This window comes from Bos grunniens, chromosome 25 (assembly GCF_055505025.1).
Source record: "Bos grunniens cultivar Pamir isolate PY7600 chromosome 25, Bosgru_T2T1.0, whole genome shotgun sequence".
NCBI lineage: Eukaryota > Metazoa > Chordata > Mammalia > Artiodactyla > Bovidae > Bos > Bos grunniens.
The window spans coordinates 19950094-19972191 of NC_141189.1; the positions used below are offsets into that span (position 1 = coordinate 19950094).

At 43.9% G+C, this 22098-nt stretch overlaps 1 protein-coding gene and 1 pseudogene across 2 annotated transcripts; one reads left to right on the forward strand and one right to left on the reverse strand.

Annotated features, from left to right (window-relative positions):
• Positions 1-2848: 2848 nt before the first annotated feature.
• LOC147345227 (uncharacterized) lies at positions 2849-3764 on the reverse strand (annotated as a pseudogene).
• Positions 3255-20320, forward strand: ZKSCAN2 (zinc finger with KRAB and SCAN domains 2). Of its 2 annotated transcripts, XM_086375248.1 has the most exons (7): positions 3255-4406; positions 5419-5605; positions 7815-7906; positions 8236-8362; positions 11408-12091; positions 13888-14379; positions 15708-20320. In XM_086375248.1, the coding sequence occupies exons 1-7, from the start codon at positions 4002-4004 to the stop codon at positions 16628-16630; spliced, it is 2910 nt and encodes a 969-aa protein (XP_086231374.1). In that variant the 5' UTR covers positions 3255-4001; the 3' UTR covers positions 16631-20320. The 2 variants fall into 2 exon arrangements, with proteins under 2 accessions (XP_086231374.1, XP_086231375.1); XM_086375249.1 differs by lacking the exon at positions 8236-8362 and having other exon boundaries at positions 3650-4406.
• The last annotated feature ends 1778 nt before the right edge of the window (positions 20321-22098 follow it).

The window sequence follows — 22098 nt, forward strand, 5'->3', positions numbered from 1 at the left end:
AACCAGTGGGAGAGGCACTTCTTAATCTGTGAAATGGAAATTTATTTCAATTAGTTATAATTTGGTTAAGAAATCATATTTGAAAATATTTATACTATGTCTGAAATAGACACACCAATACAAACATACTCAACTTTTTTACTTTTCACTTTCAGCTTGGATTTTTTTAACGAAGCATAAGTACTGATAGAATTTCTTGGAACTATAATGTATTAATATATACTTAATATACAATTAATGTTCACTTTTATGGTAACCCTACATTAAATCTCATTGGCCAAAAGCAAGTTATAGCTGCTCTAGTTGCTGGCTAAAGGCTGGCAGATCAGCACCATGGACAGAGGAAAATGGTGCAAAAGGTCACTCCAGGGCTACTTGTAAAATAACAGCTGTGATAGCAGATGTACTAACAAGGAGAGACTGGTATGAATGTTCCTCTGGGGATCATGGGAAGAGCATGACATTAGGGTTTGGGTATTAAGAAAACAACCACTCTGCCAAGATGGTTCTGAGTAGCATGATCTGCTTCATTTACTGACCCAGATTGATTCACTACTTTTTCAACAATTTGATCTTCTGTTCCCAAGGTGCCAACATTTTCATACTGAAGTAAATGTAAATACCTAACTAGAAAATATGAATAACATTTGTTCTTTTTACCTGTCCAGCATCTATGACCCTTTTTTCCTTTCCAAACCACCTTTCAAACAAATAAGACATCTTTAAAAGATGACACTACAGAATTTTTGATACTGTTGGGAAGCATTTATGATGATATTGAAGTTATGTTTATGGTGGAAGTTCCTGTCTTTTAGCAGTACATCCTGACAGTTACAGATGACATGGTATCTGGGACTTGCTTCAACATAATCCAGGATTAGGGGAGTGGACAGAGGTATAGGAAAGACAAGACTGACCATGAATCACTAACTGTTAAAGGCAGAGCATGAAAACATGAGAGTTAATTCTCTCTATTCTTTTATATGGGCTTTCCTGGTGGCTCAGACAGTGAAGAATCTGCCTGTAATGCAGGAGACCTGGGTTTGAGCTCTGGGTCGGGAAGATCCCCTGGAGAAGGAAATGGCAATCTACCCCAGTATTCTTGCCTGGAGAATTCCATGGACAGAGGAGCCTGGTGAGCTATAGTCCATGGGATCAGAGAGTCAGACATGACTGAGCAATGAACATACATACACACTTCTATATGTTTGAAGTTTTCCATTAAACACATACATATAGGTGTGTATGCATGTGTCACTGAAAGACCACACACAAAAAAATAAAAAGTGATTCCTGAAGAATGTATAACCCTGCTCCTAACAGATAATGCAGGGCAAGCCTTAATACCCTCTGCTCCAAGAGTACCTTTAAGGAAGCTGAGCTATAACTGTCCACTCCAGACTTGAAACTTTGAGCTATAACTCTCCACTGCTCCCTAATGTACCTGAGCTGCTTGTGACACTTGCTTCTCCTAAAAACACCAGATGGCTCAAGGAGCTTATAAAAGACCTAATTTCTTAGCTGACTCAGAATTGTGGGTGGCCACTTAAGTCTGAAGTAACCTGGGGCAGTTATATCACCTCACTGAGGAGTCAATGTCCTTAACTCTAAAACAGAGGTAATCTTACCTGCCTTGTAGGATTTCCATGAGAACTAAACTTTGCCTAGTCAGGTCTTACTCCTCCTTTGTTTCTCATCTCTAGCTTCACCTCTTCAAGAAACTTTCCCAGACCTCCTGACTAGGCCATTTCCTCTAATACACAGACTCTCAGCACCATGTTCCTCTCGTTGGCAGCCGCAGTTACAACTATACATTGTGTAATGTCTGCCTCTCTCAACAGCAGCAGGGGATGCTGTTTTCTCACCATCTATCACTATGTCTGGAAAAGGGAAAAAAAAAAAAAAAAGAGGCTCAATAAAAATTATTTTAAAGAGACAAAAGAAATGAAGCAAAGTAAACTTTGTAGCCAGCTGTGTAAAGACAACTTCTGGTATATACTAGATGCCCAGTAGAGTCTCACCTTGGAGAAGGCAGTGGCACCCCACTCCAGTACTCTTGCCTGGAAAATCCCATGGACGGAGGAGCCTGGAAGGCTGCAGTCCATGGGGTCGCTGGGGGTCGGACACGACTGAGCGACTTCACTTTCACTTTTCACTTTCATGCATTGAAGGAAATGGCAACCCACTCCAGTGTTCTTGCCTAGAGAATCCCAGAGACGGGGGAGCCTGGTGGCCTGCCGTCTATGGGGTCGCACAGAGTCGGACACGACTGAAGTGACTTAGCAGCAGCAGTCTCACCTAATGTCTCTTGGCTGTTAGAATCTGCATGTCAAAATTTAACTAAGACTTTCTCTGAGACAGAAAAGCCACTAATTGTATTTTCTAAAAGGCTATCTACCCAAGTCCCCACCCCCAGCACAGGGAATTTTTTTTTTTTTTTTTTTTTGCTTTGCACGCTGAGGTATGCCAAATGCCTAAAACTGCCTGGCACCTAATCAGTAAAAGGATGGAGAGAGGGATGGATGGGTGGGCACTGTTCGGGGGTTTCACATATAAGTTGGGTGACTGGACAACTCCTCCCGGCACCACCAGGAGGAAGCCGCAGCCCGTTGGAGGGACTGAGACAGAGACGACACCCCCTCCGAAAATTTCTGCACCCCCCTCACCCCGCGCAGACTTGCTGGGTGTCCGAGACAGTAAGAATCTCCCAGGCGCAGAGTAGACCCTCACGCTGCACTTCAGGCAACTGATGGGACATTTACAGATGCAGATAGTCACAGCAGCTCCCACAGGGGACGGGCCAGTGCGGCGCCAAGTCCCTCCGCGAGGGCTGCAGTCCCGCCGTCCGATCGCCTCACGCAGGAGTCCCGCCAGCACGCGACAGCGCCAACGGGTCACGGAACCCTCCGCCAGGCAAACGAGTTCTCACACCGCGCGACAGAAAGAACCTTGCACCGCCTCCTCAGTAGCGCTCCACCGCCTCCTCAGTAGCGCTCCTCCGCCTCACAGTCTCCCCGCCTCCCAGACTCCCCGGCTGAGCGAGGACGCCCACTCCCCTTTCTTGTGCAGTTCCACCGCCCCCAGCAAAGTGCCTGTGCTGTGTCCCTCCGCCCCGCGGACGCAGCGCGTAAGCGCCGCCGCGCCCCTTCTCATTCCTAAAGTGTCTCAGCAGCGAGTCACTGCGCTGCGCGCTCTCGCGAGAGTCCACTGCGCAGCCCCCTCCCCCCAGCACCTCGCTAGCGAGGGAGCCTCCCCTGAACCCCACGGCGCACGGGCGCGAGCGGCGCATGCGTGGCCGCGGCTCCCAGAGCCCCCCGCGCAGTCCGGGAACAGAGCGGATGAGCCGCCAGCGAGGAATCTGTAGCCTCTACACTGCGAAGCGTCGTTTGGTCCCCGCAGCTCCTCTCCCTTAAGGGGCAGGGCCGCTTCGCGGCTTTCCTCAGCGTGCGGAAGTTTCCTGAGGACGGCCCAGGCCACCTTGAGCCAGAAAAGCCAAACGCTGGCCTCGGATAACGCCGGCCCCTACCAGCCGCCCGCAGCGGCCTGGACGCGCCGCCGTGTCCCGAGCCTTGAACCCGGAGCCGGGAGGGGCTTGCACACCCGGCCCCACCCACTCGGGCCTCGCCTCCCCGGGCCCCTGACACACCCCCTCCCAGCCCCACTGACGGCCCCCGCCCTCCTGTCCTCGGTCCCCTAGATTTTCTGGTCCTCTAGCCTCGCTGTTTCAGACATTGCACTAAAAGATGAATCTTGAAAAACTACATGGCGGGGACATATATTGTGGCGAGAAGAGGCCGAGTTTTTGGACCTTAAAGTACAAGTTCACCTTTTCAAGGGCCTAGGATAGATTTGAGCAATCAGCTTAGGGTACCCTGTTCCTGCTGACACTGCTGTTTTCACCTCCCTTCTTTCCCATACTTCCAAAACCATTAGGCGGCTCTCGGAGGTTTGACTTCTTTGAGTCTCCTTCGAATCAGACGTGAGGTTGACCGGGTTAGAGCATGGCTGCATCCCTGGACCCTCAGACCGACGCGCCCCTGGAGGTTGAAGGATGCCTCATAATGAAGGTGGAAAAGGAGCCCGAGTGGATATCAGAGCCCATTCTGGAAGGATCGGATAGCTCTGAGTCCGAGACCTTTCGCAGATGCTTCAGACAATTCTGTTATGAGGATGTGACTGGACCCCATGAAGCTTTCAGTAAACTCTGGGAACTTTGCTGCCGGTGGCTGAAGCCAGAAATGCGTTCCAAGGAACAGATCCTGGAGCTGCTGGTGATTGAGCAGTTCCTCACCATTTTACCGGAGAAGATTCAGCTGTGGGCACAGAAACAGTGTCCGGAAAGTGGAGAGGAGGCGGTGGCCCTGGTTATACATTTGGAGAAAGAGACTGGAGGACTAAGACAGCAGGTGAGAGAGGCTTTTCCAAATTTTTATGTTTAGCAAGGAGAGGGTGGAAAGGAAAGTGGACAAGAGATGCATTGCAGAAAATGCAAATTACAGAAGGATAAATAGTAATGAAAGACCTTTAAAGGAGATCTACCTAAAAGGGATCAGAATTTCATATCAAATAGGAAGAAAGCTTTGGTTGAACTATTATCTTGCAAATGACACTAAAGATTATGCATCTGAGTATTTGTTTTAAATCTTTGCATAATGTTTCCCCCAAATTTTGAGAGAACAATACATTATGCTTCATAGGATTTGACTTCTGCAGCTTGCTCCTAAAGAGGGCTGTTTTGATCTCTCTCAAAATAAAAAAATTTTTTTAAAAAAGAAAGGACTTCATCAGTTATCCCAGGGCTTCCTGTAATCCTTTAATATTCCAGTCCAGTCTTCTGAAGTGCCGTCAGTGTCATCATCCTTGTCACCCTTCTCCATTTTAATCTCTGATCCTTATTGTCAGTGACTTTGCATGCTCGTCTAATTGTTTTTCAACAGCCCTTTCCCTAACCTCATGAAATCCTGCAAGATTTGCACTTTCACCTGCCAAGGGATTTGCATTTATGTAAAGACCTGTCTATTAGCAAGTTGCTGTGCTGGTCAGAAATAGACACTCAATGTCAAGATTAATTTTCTAAGTTTTCATTTCACTAGTGAATTAGTGTTCTGAGAACTTTCACTTCTCTGTGAACCTAATAGTATCAGAATACTCAGTATTCTGATAACAAGGAGGCTCTGTATTTTACTCTTAACAGACTTCCCTCTCTGTATATTCCCCCTCTCCGGTTCCCTTCTGCCTAGACTTTTTGGATAGCACAATGGACCCGATGTCCTCAGAGGTCCCATTGGGAATGGAATGAAATTTTCACTCCTTTTCACATCTTCTATCCTTCTTTGATATCTTTCATGGGGGAATTTGGCCCTGATCTGGCCCTCTTTTCCTCCCTTTTTCCATTATGGCATTGACTTTATTACCCAGGTTAGCAGTCCTGTGCATTCGGAGAAGCAAGCCCCCCTTGGAGCAGCCTGGGAGGTGGCAGACTTTCAGCCACAGCCAGTGGAGCCCCAACCCAGAGTGATGTCTCAAGAGGAAGCTGAAAGCCTCCACTCAGGACGCCAGGAGCAGCCGAACCAAAAGAGAGAGCTTCGACCCTTACCCAAAGATGGTAAGAAGAACGTAGTGCATGCCCTATGCAGAGACCGTGGCAGATTTGTTTTGTAGCCCTAACATTATGACTTGTTCACTGTAGGGCCCTCTCGATACATACTTGAAAATAAATTGAATATTTGGGGAGAAGGACTTCATTAGTTTCAAGAGTTGGGAATATGGGTGACGACTCTTTGCGACCCCATAGACTGTAGCCCACGAGGCTCCTCTGTCCATGGCAATTCTCTCGGCAAGAATACTGGAGTGGGTTGCCATGCCCTCCTCCGGGGAATCTTTCCAGGCCAGGGATCGAACCCAGGTCTCCCACATTTTAGGCAGATTCTTTACCGACTGAGTCACCAGGGAAGTCCAAGTAAAAGGGATCTTAAGATGAAATTTGAGAAAGTTTAAATTGTCCAGACTGGCCTTAAGGTCTCCTAATGTTATTTAAGAGTCTGCATTCTGCAATCAGCTTGTGGGTTTTAGTCCTGCATGTATATGGTTTCTTAGCTGGCTATAAACACCTTGAAAGATTGGAAGAGGTAATGAGATTTATTTTCAAAAGTGACTCACAATAAGGTATCACAGAAGTGACATGTGAGAGGGATAAGACTTCGCAGAGAAGGGACCACTGATGTTCATGTGTGCCCTGGACATAAATAAATCAAGTCAGATACAAGGAAATGAAGACCCATCCTCCCCACCCCCTGCAGCGTAGTATCAGGCTTAAGAGTGGAAAGACCACTGGACCTAGAGCACAGTATAAAAAAGCATGGGTTTATATCCTTTCTCTGCCCTTCTTTCTTTGTGATCTGAGCAAGTAATATTAATTAACCTCTCTATTAATGCATAGAGATTAAGAGATTAGGCTTTAGAAGCAGAAAATCTGGGTCAAAACCTAATTCAGCCATTCTTTATCTGTGTGACCTTGGTCAAGTTGCTAAACTTCTTGAACTTTCCATTCTGTCATCTCTAAAAGGAAGATAGTAAGATTTTAGCATAGATTAAAAGAAGCGTCATAAAAAAAAGAAAAAAAAAAGTCAATGCATAATAGTGCTCAATAAATGTTAGTTTCCTTTCTCCCGCAATGGCATAGTTATTTTTAAACTTTCAAGTCTATCTGATTTACACAATCCCTCATCAAGAGGCAAGATTCACTGCTACGGGCACCACCTCCTTATCTGTCCTAAAATTCATGTTATGATAAAATGCTTTGCAAATATTAATGGTTTCTGGATTCTTCAGTGTTTGTTCATCAACATCAAAGTTCCCGTGTTCACAAGGATTAGATGCTGTCAGTTACTTTACCTGGTAAATGTATGGTATTTCTGGGTTTTGCTATTCCAGGATGATGAGGAGTTCCTAAAGTGGGAAAGTTTGTCTGTGGAGGTTCTTACTGGAGGTATGGAGGACAGGAAATTTGAGGGATAAGTATCTCAGAAAGGTGAATGCCTTCTAAAAGATGACATAGGATTTCAACCAGGTGTGCCAAAGGAAATAATATGTTTCCAAGGAATTGGTTCCATTTGGTTTCGTAGAAAGTAGTAAAGCAAGCTTCTGAGTTCTTGGCCACAGTAACATTTATTTTTGAAGTTTTCCTAGATAGTGCTAGGGCAGAAGTTAGACTACAGATTGTCTTATACTATATAAGTTTATTTATTTTCCTTCCACCTTTCTGGGGGCACGTTTGCCTGTAATATTCAGTGCTGTGTGTCTATATTTGTTAACTTTATAAGGATAATATGTACTCAGAGGGGATGAATTTATGCTAGAGATTGCAAACTGGTAACTCATGTGCCAAGTCAAACTTGTTTCTCAAAGAGTTTGGGGATGGAGGTTTTGTTTGTCTGTAGTTCTCAAGGTTTAAGACTTGAGATTGTACATAAAAATCCAGCTTTCTGACTTATCTTGAAAAACATTAGAAGCTCTGGCTATGGCAGGGCCATAGTCTTTAACAGGGAGGCATCACCCAGAACCGAACACTGGACCTGTGCTCTCCAGTTCCCCACAGTCCTCACCTCCCCCCTTTCATGATGTACTTTACCTGCTTACTTTCTAAAAGCATCTGCATTTGTGAGCCCTGCTCATGGTTTGGAGCATTGTTCTGAACTCATTGAGAAAATGACCGATTTTGTTGGTTTTTTTATACATGCCCATCCATAAAAGGAGAAGCAGATGAGTAAAAGGGCCAGAGCCCACAGCACTAATAGTTTCTTTTCTTCTTACAGCTCGGCCTTCTCCCTGGGTTCCTTCTCCTGCTAATGAATGGAACACCATAGATCAGGAAGTAACAGCCACTCGAGTTCCTGTCCGGTCCCAGGTAAATTGTAACAGTTCTCTCTGGCCTAACTTCCTAGGATATTCAGTAACAATGATTTCTTCAAACCTCTGTACCCACTCCAAAAGACTTTTCCCCCATTACTCCTTTTCCAGAAAAGACTGCACGCAGCCTTCTGAGTAATCAGACTCCTTGCTGGATCCTTTCTCTTATGATTCTTTATAGTACCTTCGCTTCATTTGGCACATAATGTATACTTGGTTCTTTGATTTCAGTTTTTATCTAGGGCTTTCCTATCCTTCATCCATGATCATTCATCCTTCAGAACCTGTGTGGTTATCTTGGTAGTCATTACTCTTAGTGTGTTACAGGGACCAGTGAAAGATGTCCACATGGCAAGAGGTTTTTCCTACAAAAAGAGTGTGCATCAGATTCCTGCTCACAAAGACCTCTACCGGGATATTAGAAAGGAGAGTGTTGGGAACATGGTCTCCCTGGGTAAGGATTCTATCCCTTTTCAAATAAAAGATGTGAGGATTTCTAGTGTATTCACTTCTACTGATAGTAAAATAGTTATAAAAATGTTATTTTAAGGACCATGGGTTTTCTAGTCATTTCTGTGCTCTAGCATACCATGTTCTCTTACCTCACTCATTCCTTTCTTCCAATTTATATTACAGATTTATGCATATTCTTATAATTTAGTGATTAAAACATTAGAGAGGTTTATAGATGATTGTCATGTTATTTAAATATAAAACTCACCTACATCCACTAGACTAAAAACTCTATCAAATCACAAGGTATTTTTAGGATTTGTTTTTGTTTAACATACAGTAACCCCAACATTGTGCACAGAGCCTGTCTATGGGTGGTGCCCAGCAAATATTCATTGAATGGATGGAAATCTTATAAATGGAAGAAAAAAAGTGATTTAAATATAATACCCTTGTGAATTATTTAAATAGCACACATTTTTACAAGCACACATAACCACTTGTTAAGTGTAATTTTACAAGCAGACTTTTGAAGAACTGTATCATCTGCTTTAACAGCAGGGATAAATATGCTTCATTCATATGTAAGCTGCAAGTCAAAGATTACTTATGAATAGAATTAAAGGCCTAAAATGTGTACAATACACACTATAGATACTACAGACCTGTGCTGTTTACTAGAGTAGCCACTAGCTACCTGTGGCTATTTAAATTTATAAAATAAATTAAAATCAAATGAAGTTTAAAATTCAGTTTCTCAGTGGCGGTAGCCATATTTAAGTTATTCAGTGACTGTACTGGACAGCATAGTTATAGAACTTCATCACAGAAATTTCTGTTTGACAATACATGTAGACACTAAAGTATAGAGATTACAGAATGGGCCATGTCAAACTGAATGAATGAAGATAAGCCAACAGTTGTTTGTGATCAGAAAGCAATTAAAGCACTTGGAAAAAATTGCCCATTTAAGATGATACCAATGACACACCAGTAACAAAGCACTCTTCCCAAAACACAGGACCCTTGATTTTAACTTTCACTTAGGGCATCCGTGCCTCATTGCTGACCATTCATCCTTCAAAGACTGGTGTGGTTATCTCAGTAGTCATTGCTACTGAGTAGTTACAGAGACCAGTGAAAGGTACCCACGTGGCAAGTTGCCCACACGATAGGTGTTTCCTAGTGTTGCCTTGGATCGCACAGCATGCAGACCTAGTAAAATGATGGATTAGAGGCCTTGGTGAAAGCTGCCGTGAGTGGGTTAGAGACCATACTCTGCACCTTCAGCTGTAGCCCAGTGATTCCATGTGTAATAATTATATATGGAAAGGCTCAGGGACACCTGGCACAGTGTTTTATCTTAGACTGTAAACTAAAGGCTCATAAATCTAGCCTGAAAATTTATTTGGGCCTTGCCCAGAGTTGTAACTTAAAATTTGTTCATAAATCTGGATTTCCAGCATCTCTTAAAAAACCTACCATCAGGCACATTCTCACACTGCAGCAGGTGACCAGAGCAAAGTGGAGGAACTTGTGCTGAACGGCCAGGGCTCTCACTCCAGACTGCCTAGTCCTTGTAGATGTTTGAACTTCCATTGTCCATGCCCTTCTCTCATATGAAAATGAAGAACAGATCCTCAGCCCCAGAGTTCTTTCAGCAAGGATTTGATTTAATGCTGCTTCTCTAGGAGGGGCTTCCTTGATAGCTCAGTTGGCAAAGAATCTGCCTACAATGCAGGAGACCCCGGTTTGTTCCTGGTTCGGGAAGATCCCCTGGAGAAGGGCTAGGCTATCCACTCCAGTATTCTTGGGCTTCCCTTGTGCTTCAGCTGGTAAAGAATCTGCCTGCAATGCGGGAGACCTGGGTTCGATCCCTCGGTTGGGAAGATCCGCTGGAGAAGGGAAAGGCTACCCACTCTGTATACTGGCCTGGAGAATTCCATGGATTGTATAGTCCATGGGGTCACAAAAAGTTGGACACGAATGAGTGACTTTCACTTCACTCTCTAGGAAAATTCCATGAAGCTCTTGTGTGTGTTTTCTATAGAGGAAAACTAAATGTTATTACATACCTATTAGACATTAGACAAGTTATAGATGATCACTTATTTAATATTCCTAGCACCTTGTTGGGATTCCCAGGTGGCTCAGTGGTAAAGAATCTGCCTGCCAATGCCACAGGAGACATGGGTTCAGTCCTGGGTCAGAAAGATGCCCTGGAGGAGGAATTGACAACCTATTACAGTATTCTTGCCTGGGAAATCCCATGGACAAAGGAGCCTAGCGGGCTACAGTCAACGGGGTCACAAAGAGTCAGATGCAACTGAGCATGCACACACAGACCTTTGGATAGATGATATTATTCCCTAGGAAACTGAGGCTCAGAGAGATTAAGAAACTTCCCCTTGTCAAAAAGTAAAGTTAAGTTTTGGAGCTAGGATTCAAATTTAAGACATTTTGATCTCCACAGTACTATAAGGTAAAAAATTCAAGTTGCTTTCCTATTATTGCATCTCTTTCCCATTAATTTTTTTAGAGTGTTTCCAAAACTTCATGACTTCTCACCTCCCACAGCCCCAGTGTGTGTGTGTGTGTGTGTGTGTGTGTGTGTGTGTGTGTGTGTGTGTTGAGTGAGGGAGTGAGGAGATACAGGGAACAGCTGTAAGCACACTTTATAAGTAACAAACACCAGTTCATAGGAGCATGCTGTGAATCTAACAATGTTAGATACTTGAGAGACAGTCAAAGGTAATAAGTGTTTCTTACCCCTAAAGATTTTCCTTTAAGAACTAACTGGGGAAGGAAGTGGTACATGCATGAGATGTGAAATGGTAGTGTAAGTTAGTAGGTGATTGTGCAGAATAACTCATGCAAGAATCTAGTGTGCAGTGTCATGGTTGAGGAAGACTTTAGAAAAAAGACCAACTGGACAAGATCTTTAAAGGATAGCTGTGAACAAGTGGTCCAGGAGAGCATGCTAAGCAGGACCTTGGGGCATGCAGTCATGATCTCTCTAGCCTGAAATGTGTTTGTCTCACTGTAGGAAGCACAGTGTCTGCAGCTAACAAGATAGCCCAGCTGGAGCCAAGAAAGGAGCCATGGACCATAGGTCTGCAGTCCTCTAATAAGAGGACTGTCCTGCAAAGCAACTACATCAAGGAAAAGTCAGTTCATGCTATTCAGATCCCTGCAAGGAATGCAGGGAAAACATGGAGAGAACAGCAGCAGTGGGGTCTGGAAGATGAAAAAATAGCAGGCGTGCATTGGAGTTATGAGGAAACTAAGACTTTTCTTGCAATTCTCAAAGAGTCTCGCTTTTATGAAACACTTCAGGCTTGTCCCCGAAACAGCCAGGTATATGGTGCTGTGGCTGAATGGTTGCGAGAATGTGGCTTCCTCCGAACACCAGAACAGTGTCGGACCAAGTTCAAAAGTCTGCAGAAGAGTTACCGAAAAGTGAGAAACGGCCACGTGCTAGAACCCTGTGCCTTCTTTGAGGATATGGACGCTTTGTTGAATCCTTCTGCTCATGCTTCATCCATGGATAAGCCAAGGGAGATTCTGTCTCTCCCCAGACTGAAGAGAATTGGCATCAGTGCTAAAGAACAGATCAATTTGGTGGAGGAGGAAGAAGCTGCAGAGGAGTCTGATGGTGATGAAATGGGCATTGAGTTTATCCGGAAGCCTGAGCTTCATGGTGCCCCTGTCATATTTCAAAACCTGAGTGGTAAGAATGGCACTTTTATTCTGGTATGAGAATGGATGATGTGGTCTTGTGGAAAAAGGATAAGACCCCCAGAAGTGACCAAACGCAGGGAGTTCTGACACACACACCTTGCCACTCATCACTGTGATTGGCCACATAACTGAAAGTGCTCCTAGGTGTTCGTTGCTGCCCCCAGTGCAGTCTGAGTAACAGCCATGAAGGATTTTTTTTCAGGTTAGAGCACAGCATGGATTTTGAGTATTTGGAGTCTGTGGAAGGAAAATAAATGGAGTCCAGGGGTACTAAGGATCTAACGTTATCTGAGAATTGTTATAGTGCAGTCAGTTGTGTTAGATTATAAAAGTCAGGGACCCATTATCAAGGACAGCCAGTAAAAGAATGTGTCACCAACAAAAAAAGAATTGAAAAAAATGAAATTCTGAAAGAAGAAAGAGAAAAAGGAATACGAAGTAGATGCAACAAATGGAAAGAATAAAAACAGGATGGTAGATGTGTATCCACATGTCATTAATTATAAATTTAAAGGACAGGTTTTTCAGATATATTTTTAAAAACCTGTATTTACAAGAGATACATCTTTAATATAAAAACACAGAGACATTAAAATTAAAAGGATAGAAAAAGATATTATGCAAAAGAATGATGTTGAAATTTGGGGACTGGGAAATGCAGAACTAAACCACCAGTTGACAATCATTGTATGACAGTTGACTTACCATATAACTACTTAGAACTCAATTTTCTGTCTTTAAAATACAGCTTAAATTATAAGCATAGTTGTTAGTGTTAAATGAAATAATATGGATGAAGGCATTCTGCAGATGCTAAAATGCAATAGAACATTGCCTGATGTCACAGTTATTAGTACCACCTTATGAAAAAAATGATAGTTTCTTAGATAGAATGGAAAAATAAACCAGACTAGAAGAGCTGAGACTGTAACCATTATTGTACGTATTCAAAAGAAACAAATCTCAGGAAAAAGATGGGAAAATGTATTACACATGTACAGGTAATCACCATTCTGGAGATCCATAAACATGAGGCTCAGACAGTTTCAAATTTGGGAATCCAGTGAGACTGAAGGGAACCAGTGAGGCAGAGGATAGAAAAGACTTTGCTACTACAGATTACAACACCCCAAAAGCATGTTTAACTATATTCAAATATACTCTTAAAACTTTAATTCTGCTATAAAAGCAGGACATCTGCTTGTCTTATAGATCATTTCATCTCTTGAAGTAGAGGACTCAGTAACATCAAAAACTACTCTGGATATAGTTCTGCTCTTCAAAGAAGATGGGTTAAAGAGGTGATAGCAACTCTCATGCTGTTGGGTGTCTTAGTCCATTATTCCTAAAAATTTTTTAAAGGCAGGCAGCTGAGTCCTTAATAACCATAGCAACGGCAGATTTAGGGGCTGCATTTTTATTCTGCCAGATAAACTTTGAGATCAGTATATCAACTTTAAAATCCTTTTGGGTTTTTTTACTAAATAGATTCAAGAATTGATATCTGTACAGTTTGAGTCTTCCTACCCAGAAGTATAGTATCTCTCCATTCTTTCTAATTCTTTTATGTCTTTCAATATAATATTATAGAATTTTTATACAGATCCTCTCCTTTCTTGCAAACCTTATTCCAAGACATATCATTGTTCCAGGGAATGGGATTTGTTTTCCTGTACTTCTTAGATTTTGTAATGTTTGAAGGCTACAGACAACTTATATCTTTGAACTTTACCCTTGAATGGCTGCAGACACCTTGTATCTTTGAACTTTATCCTTGAATGGCAGGTGTGCACTGGGGCTACGAGGAAACCAAGACTTTCCTTGACATACTCCATGAGACTCGGTTTTACGAAGCACTGCAAGCCTGTCATCGGAAGAGCAAGTTGTATGGGGCCGTGGCTGAGCAGCTGCGAGAGTGTGGCTTCCTCCGAACTCCGGAACAGTGCCGGACCAAGTTCAAAAGCCTTCAGAAGAGCTACCGCAAAGTGAAAAATGGTCACGTGCTAGAGTCCTGCGCATTCTACAAGGAGATGGATGCTCTGATTAACTCTCGGGCATCTGCCGCTCCCACCAGCTCCCCAGAAGAAGCCCCGTCACCCTCAGTTCAAGAAAGAGAGGACATGGAAATTGAACCCCAGGAACCTATAGTCTGGGAACCTGAGGAGGACTCCCAGGAGGTGCTTGTTGAAGACTCTGGCAGTGAGAGAATGAGTGAGGAGGAAATCATGCAAGAACCAGAATTCCAGGGACCTCCATGTTTACTGCAAAGCCCAAGCGGTAAGGATCATTGGGGCTCTGGGGTAAAGGAGGAGTCAGTGGGATTACTGACAAATTAGGAGAGCTGGCACATCACATGTGCATGTATGTTCATTAAACAGTATTTGTGTGTCCTGTGCCATTTGAGAAGAAGAGTAAAGTAGCAGTGAATAAAACAGAGTCCCTGTACTCATGGTGCTTCTGTTCAAGGGCAGAGCTTACATTTTCGTGATTTAGTCTTTGGGATCTCAGCCTTGGTTTTTGTGTGTCAGGGACAGATAATGTTTTATATCTCCTAGAAATACTGTTGGGAAGAACTTGGAATTATATGTGAGAAAAACTCAGGTCAAGGAGACATGTTGGTAAGCTCAGAGCAGAAATTTCTGTTATGTGTGATATGCAGAAGAAAAAGGCAGAGACAGAAAGACTTTATTCTGGTTTTGAGCTCCACCTGCGGGTGTCCCACCAACCACTGGGTGCCCTCACAGGCATCTCACCAGCAGCCCAGCCTTAAAAGTTTCAAAAGGAATATCAACACCTTCCTTCCCACACCGTGGCTCTTCCTGGTGCCCTCCCATAGCACATCCGACCTGGAAAGCTAGGGATGTTTTTTGATGCCTTCTCTTTTGTTTACATCCAGGCAGATGACATATTTTCTCAACTGTTGGGGAATTTGCATCTGCCCCCTCTTTAGTTGCCATAACCACTAGTTTAACATTTCTCTGTCTCTTGCCTAAACTATTGTAAAAGTCCCCAAACCAGTTTTCCTCATTAGACTTGTGTTAAGCTTCCACAGCCATCCTTAATCTGAGCTTGTCTTTTTAGCCTTACCTGTCATTATTTTCCTTCCTATACTCTATGCTGATTCAAAACAAACGTTTGAAAAGAGAGTTCACACACATGCTCTTTGGTGGTATTTTTATGAGAATTTGTAGTAAGCAAGATGAAATTGTTGATTCTGGAACTGCTGAGTTGATAACTTTGGAAACAAAGTCCTTCTGTACCATCTCTGGTGAACCTTGTATTTTAAGATGAGCTCCAGACCTGTCACCAAATTACCAGGCTCTGTGTAAGCCAACTGCTAGGCTGTAACTTCCTCCAAGGCCCAGATGGACCCAATCAGAACACTTCCAAAGATGACGTGATTAGGGCTTCTCACGTAAGTCAGTGGATTCATTGATGGCTGTCCATGGGACTGAAAGAAAGTAAGGCCCAGTGAATCAGAAAAGAGTCCCCCTTGCCTGAGGTCAGTGAAGCACACAGAGGCCTTAAGGTACAGGGACTGTCAGCTGTATTATTTATATTAACCCAGAACTGGTCTGAAATTTTGATTGTCTTCTTTTTTTCAGATTTTGAAATTGAAAGTAGTATCAAGGAAGATGCAACACAGGTGATCTGTAAGGACATGGAGCAGCATAGGGCATTCATAGAAAAGTCTAAAAGGGTCGTTTCCCAGAATGTTGATCCAGGTAAATATTGTAAAAGAGATTGTGTCTCAGGAAGACAGTGGGAAAACCTTCACGGAATCCGACAGGGAAAACTGATGCCTCAGCCTCGAGATTTGGGGAAAGCCGTAGTGCATCAGAGGCCTCTCATGGGGAAGAGGCCCTTCCGGCTCCTCAGATACGGAGAAAGCTTTGGAAGGAGTGCGCGTCTCATGTGCCGCATGACCCACCAGAAGGAAAACCCTTCTAAGTGTAGTGTCTGTGGGAAGTGCTTCGGTAGAAGCAGGAGTCTAGTCCGACACCAAAGAATCCACACGGGAGAAAAACCTTTCAAATGTCTCGACTGCGGGAAAAGCTTTAACGACTCCTCCAACTTTGGTGCCCACCAGAGAATTCACACAGGAGAGAAACCCTACAGATGTGGAGAGTGTGGGAAATGCTTCAGCCAGAGCTCAAGTCTCATTATACACCAGAGAACCCACACTGGAGAGAAGCCCTACCAGTGCGGAGACTGCGGGAGGAGCTTCACCAACAGTTCGCACTTCAGCGCCCACCGGAGAGTCCACACCGGCGAGAATCCCTACAAGTGTGTGGACTGTGAGAAAAGTTTCAATAGCTGCACGCGATTTCGCGAGCACCGGCGAGTGCACAGCGGGGAGAAGCCCTACGGGTGCAGCCAGTGTGGCAGACGTTTCAGCAAGAGTTCTGTGCTCACCAAACATCGGGAGGCTCATGTGAGAGAAAAGCTGCTGCCGCCCCTGCCAGCATTCTGCTCCCCGGAGAACCCCCTCAAGGGCAAGACTGATGACTTCAGGCAGACTTTATGATGATGAGCTCTTCTCTTCCTAAACGTCCCCTTAGCCATTTTACCCTGATCTCACTCTCGGAAGCAGTCTTTTCTTAGCTAGAAAGAGTCATTGCCAAGATAAGCTTGACAATATAAATAAGCTAAAGGCTTGGATCCTGTTCTCACCTCTGCCTCTTACTTGATTAGTCTGTTCCTCTCCTTCTATGTGTCTCAACCTTTTCCCTTTAATAAAGTAAAGAAGATACAGGGTCTGAATGCAGAGGGAAATTCTCTTCAGTATGTCGAGGCCACTGCCATGGGATCACTAAACCCAGCAACATCCAGAATCCTTCAGCGCAGGGGAGAGTTGTTGCCAAGGAGATGAAAAATATTCAAAGTCGTTTTCATTATCTGCCATGTGTGATCCCGGATGCAACTCAATCACAGTTTCCTGTTTGGGTAGAAATTTCGGGAGCCTGATAAGAACCACATTGGATCTGTCTTGGGTTTGAAGGTATTCACAAAAGGAGATTGAAGATTTTTTCGTTCCCTTCAGGAGTCTGTTGCAGTGTACCTTTTTTGTGTCAAGAAGTTGATCTAAAGAGCTCGGGTAGTGTTTCTGTATTGTCACTGAAACAATGCCCTGCCCTCCATAGAGACAGGGCACAACTGATCACCCATTGTCCTTTGTAGACTAACCCTCTCTGTACCTGAAGACTGACATGCCCTTGGCTGTTGCCTCTCCAGCCCAGGAGTAATGCAATTCCCTTTACTGTTTCTTGTAAGTCCTATACTTACCTCTTCATTGTTCTGGGTGCCCTTGTCTGACTCTTCTGAACTACCATGCCTTCCTCAGACTGAGTAGCATGCATGCTCCTGGTGTGTCTCATTAAAGTGGAATTCAGACACTTTCCAGTTCTGAATGTGCAACTGCTCTGGTTTTTATCTAGAATATGACTGATAGGTGGCAAATTTTCTGCCTCCCAACCCCACATTTAGATATAATGTTATATAATTTTAGATAGTTTTTTAAAACTCTGAGGAGCCAGGGAAGAAGTGAGTTAGAGACCTGAAACATTCACTATTTCAAAGACCAGTTGGACTCCTTAACCCTGCTTTAGATCAGGTAGTCGCCTTGGTCCAGACCAGCACCCCAGGGCAGTTTGTTAAGTATACCATTGTCTTTTTTTGAGGCCAGCTCTTGTTCATGTGGTCATAAACCTCTCTGTAGAGCCGAGTAATTTGTACAACTCTACAGCTCACTGAGTGAAGGTGGAAATACTTTCTGACACTTCCAGCCCAGAACACTTTCTGTTTTCCATACTTAACCTGTTGGTCTGAAAAGTCTCCTTGACACCCCCCAGCACTGACCCAATAACTACTGAAGGAAGGGTTCAGATGGGGAGATAGTTCACTTACGGATGTTGCAGATAAACACCTGGGATTTGTCATCCAAAGCTGTTACTTCGGGATGCGACCAGTGGCATTTATACCCTTAAGATGACCGTGACCTCAGGGGACTTTGCTTTGGGAAAGGAGAAGTCACAAGTTTAGTGGAAAAATAACCAGAGTCAAGGCTGTGTGTAGATCATTTTTTCACTTTGCTCCTTTCCTTTGTCAGATGCTGTCTTATTAGAAGACATCTGAGTATGTTTGAATTTTCTGAAACTTATCCAAGAAGGTACCAAGGAGGATATAGGCAGGAAGGAAGGAAATCCAACCTATGGTGTCAGAATAGGCCGTGGCCTGTTGGAAGGCAGGTGACTCAGGTAAACGTTGATAAATGTTTCTTTCTGACATTCGTTAGGAGCGTTACGATTGTTCACATCTCACTAGGTTGATTTCCACTGCGTTGTCCAAATTATAAATCCCTAATAGTTAAGTGAAGTTTCACGTCACTAGTGTGCCCAGCACAGAGAGGTGTGTGTGGTGCCCGTGGGTGTGTGCTTGTATTGTGTAGATGTTCTGGAATCCCTGCTCTAGAGAAGATGCACATTAATAGAGTCACCACTTAGTAATAGGTATCCAGGGTTGATCATTATATCAAAGCATGATTCAGGAAAGTAGATGATTTACTATAAATATTAATTAAGCACGGTTATGTGTAAGGCTATGTTCCTAGGCACAGTGAGGGATATAGAAATGAAAAAAGGCTTGGTGTCTGTGCTCAAGAAATGTGCAACATGGTGAACGAACTATTGCAGCAAAAGATAATGCCAATTACATTCATGTCCGTTATGGAACATTATTTGTTCATTAATGAAAGAGCCACCTTCTCTTGCAGAAGAGTTTTTCTCAATGCCTAAAATCATATTCTCTACCTCCGTCTCTTAAATTTCCCCAGTGGCCAGAAAGGCTCAGGAACCATTCCTTCTCCAGGTGGAATAATCCAATTCTGTCTGTCATGTCTGGGATCATGCCGAGGTGGAATTTGGGTCCCCTTACCTATTCTCAGTTGTAAGTGGGCATTTGGACTTGTATTAAATTAACTGAATGAACTTTGCTTCTATAGAAGGAGACAGTCCTGCCCACCATCTTAGACCAAGGCTGTTTGTATTTTGTCTTTTTTCAGGTGGACATGAAAGTCAAAAGTGAAGTCACACTCTGATTACTGTGTCTCATATCACATAACATTGCCTTCATGACAATCCATACAAGTTTTTCCCCTAAGTTTCAGTAGCAGGGAAAGCTCTGATCCTAAAGCAAAAACAATGTTACCTTACAAACACTGTGACTTTTTTTTTTTTTTTTTAGCAACTTACTACTATTCTTTCTTTGTTCTGGCTGCTGGAACAAAGAAACTTACAAAAACAGAACTTTTAAGTCACCTCAGCCAACCACTTAAACATGTATTTACTTAATCCTGTCTTATATCTTTGTACCCCATATCCTATTTTTTTTAAGTGTACATAAGTAGTCATTTTATTCTCTGACTTCTTAACCAAGACCCTTTGGAGCCTGGCTGTATCCCTGCCTGCGCTTACTGTGTTACTCCCACAAACACCCTAATTCTTACTGGCATTTTTATTACACATACAACCTACTTTATTCATCTGGAAGGAAACGTTTTTTTTTTTAAGAGGAAAACTTCACAGTATGCTTAAAACAGCTCAGGGCAGCCTGCCACCTAGAATGAGCATTAGACCAGAAGCTGTAAGACAGGTTTCATTCTTGTCACTACCACTTTCTGAGTGTTGTTGGACAAACCAGTCTCTCTCTGGGCCTGAGTTCCTTATCTGAAGAGAAGTTGAGCATGATTGCCAAGACCACTCCAGCTCCTATGAGGCTGTGGGGCATCAGAAGAGAGAAGTTATAAGACCAGGCCGCCACCCTGGCTCGCCACCGCAGGCAGCGTTCAGGCCATACTAAATCCATCCCATGAGCCCATCCCATACTTCAGCAAGAGGTTGCTGTGAGCAGTCCAGGAGCATGCTCAGTGAGGAGAAGGGACAAATCACTCATGTTCAACAGCAGGCGACAGACAGTGGTAGGTAGCTGCAGTGAAGAAAGCCAATTTGGGGACCCTGGTGCCCCATGACAGACAAGCCTCAACTCTGAGGGAGCCGGGGACACCCCAAGTGCAATGCTAAGCCCTTACCTCTGAATGCATTCCTAGTATAAATGTATGTCCACTCATTGTTTTGTGTGAATGTTCACTTAGATGTCTTCTTGAAAACTTGTATGTGAAATAAATGTCTAAATAAATGACTCGCATTGGTTTTTGCTATAATTTGAAGGCTGTCTTCATTAAGGAAAAAGAGAACTTACTCAAAGGTAATAAAAGCTGATTCTCACAGCTATGGAGAATCTCAGTCTCTTTTCCGGTCCACTGTTCTGCCCCGCAGCTGGCAGGGGTCTCGTGTGAGCCCACAGCTATTCCCCTGCAGCAGTCCTCTGACAGCCATCACTGCCACTGTCATAGAAGATGCTTGGCTCTAATTCCAGAGTAGGTTAGCCTACTAGATGAGATTAGTAGAGGTGCACACTGGGTGTATGCTCGGTGGGGCACTCACTCAGCCTCTCCTGGTGGAACCAGTCAACGTGATTCCCCCAGACACAGTGCTGCTTTTGCTTCACTGTTTGACTTAAAGAGTTCCAGTGGCTTCCACTTAGCCCTCCTTCCCGTAGCAGCTCCAACTCCATAGGTCACAGAGTCAATGTAGAGATTTTGCCACTTGTTGAGGATGTTTTTCCAACTATACTCTTAGAAACTGAGAAGAACTGCAGGGTGAATTTCGAGCCAGCTCACCTAAATATGAGGTGGATTCCAGACAAAGAATCTCTCCCGTCTAGACCTTATAAGCAGCCGACTGCAATAGCACCCACCCAAGGTTCTCGAGAGTGATAACTGCTCAGGGTCAGTACCTGAGAGTCCCTGTACATTTTCTATACTTTCCTTGAGCAAATGACCGTGACCTTTTTGGAGGAAACAAAGGCTCAGAATATCCATGTTCGAGTTCTTCCACAGGATTATCTGATCTTCCATCTCTCTGTGGAGATTTAGGTCTGTGAACTGACTCGCAGAGTTAGTTAGATGAGAGATTTTAAATCTCAGGCATCAGGAGGTAGCGGTATGGGAAGCATTCTTTGATGGTCCAGTGGTTAAGAATCCACCTTGCAATGCAGGAGACACTAGTTTGATCTTTGGAAAGATCCCACCTGCCATGGGACAACTAAGCCCACGCACCCTAGAGCCTGTGCTCTGCAACATCAGAAGTCACCACAATGAGAACCTGTGCACTGCAACTGAAGAGAGCAGCCTCCACTCACCATGACTAGAGAAAGCTCATGTGCAGCAACAAAGACCAAGTGCAGCCAAGATATATTTTTTTTTAAATCTCTAAGGGGAAAAAAGATCTGTCTTAAGGCTACAAATGTTCAATTCCTACAAGTACCAGTTAAGACAATTAGATTTCAAAGGAAGAAGAATGAATCCTTTGTGTTTCAAACACCAAAAGGAACACAGCTGATCACAACCTCCAAACCCCATGATGGGTGCAGGGATTTGGAAAGGAGGCAGTGGTCTGGGGCCCAAGACTGGCAAACTGCCTACCCTGCTCTGAGGTGGTAGATGCCGTGGCAGTGTGGGAGTAGAGGCGACGGGGAGCAGGCTTGGAAGGCCGGCCTTAGGAATTGGTTGGGTACATGCACATGGAGCCGTGGGACAGGCAGGTGTGCTTGTGACCCCTCTTGCTAGAGATCACCCCAGCCGAGACAAGCATGACTCAGCCGAAGAACGTGCCGTCTCTGAGGACCACTGCCAACAGCCCCATGTGGTAGACAGACGAATGGCAGCCGCAGAGGGCGCACAGTAGGGCTTAGGACCTGAAGATCATGTAAAGAGGGATGGGTAAAGCAGATGTGGTCTATTTATGCAATGGAATATTAGCCATAAAAAAGGATGAAATAATGCCATTTGTGGCAACCTAGAGATTATCATATGAAGTAAGCCAAAATCAAATAGGTGGTATAACTTATATGTGGAATCTAAAAAAACTGATACAAATG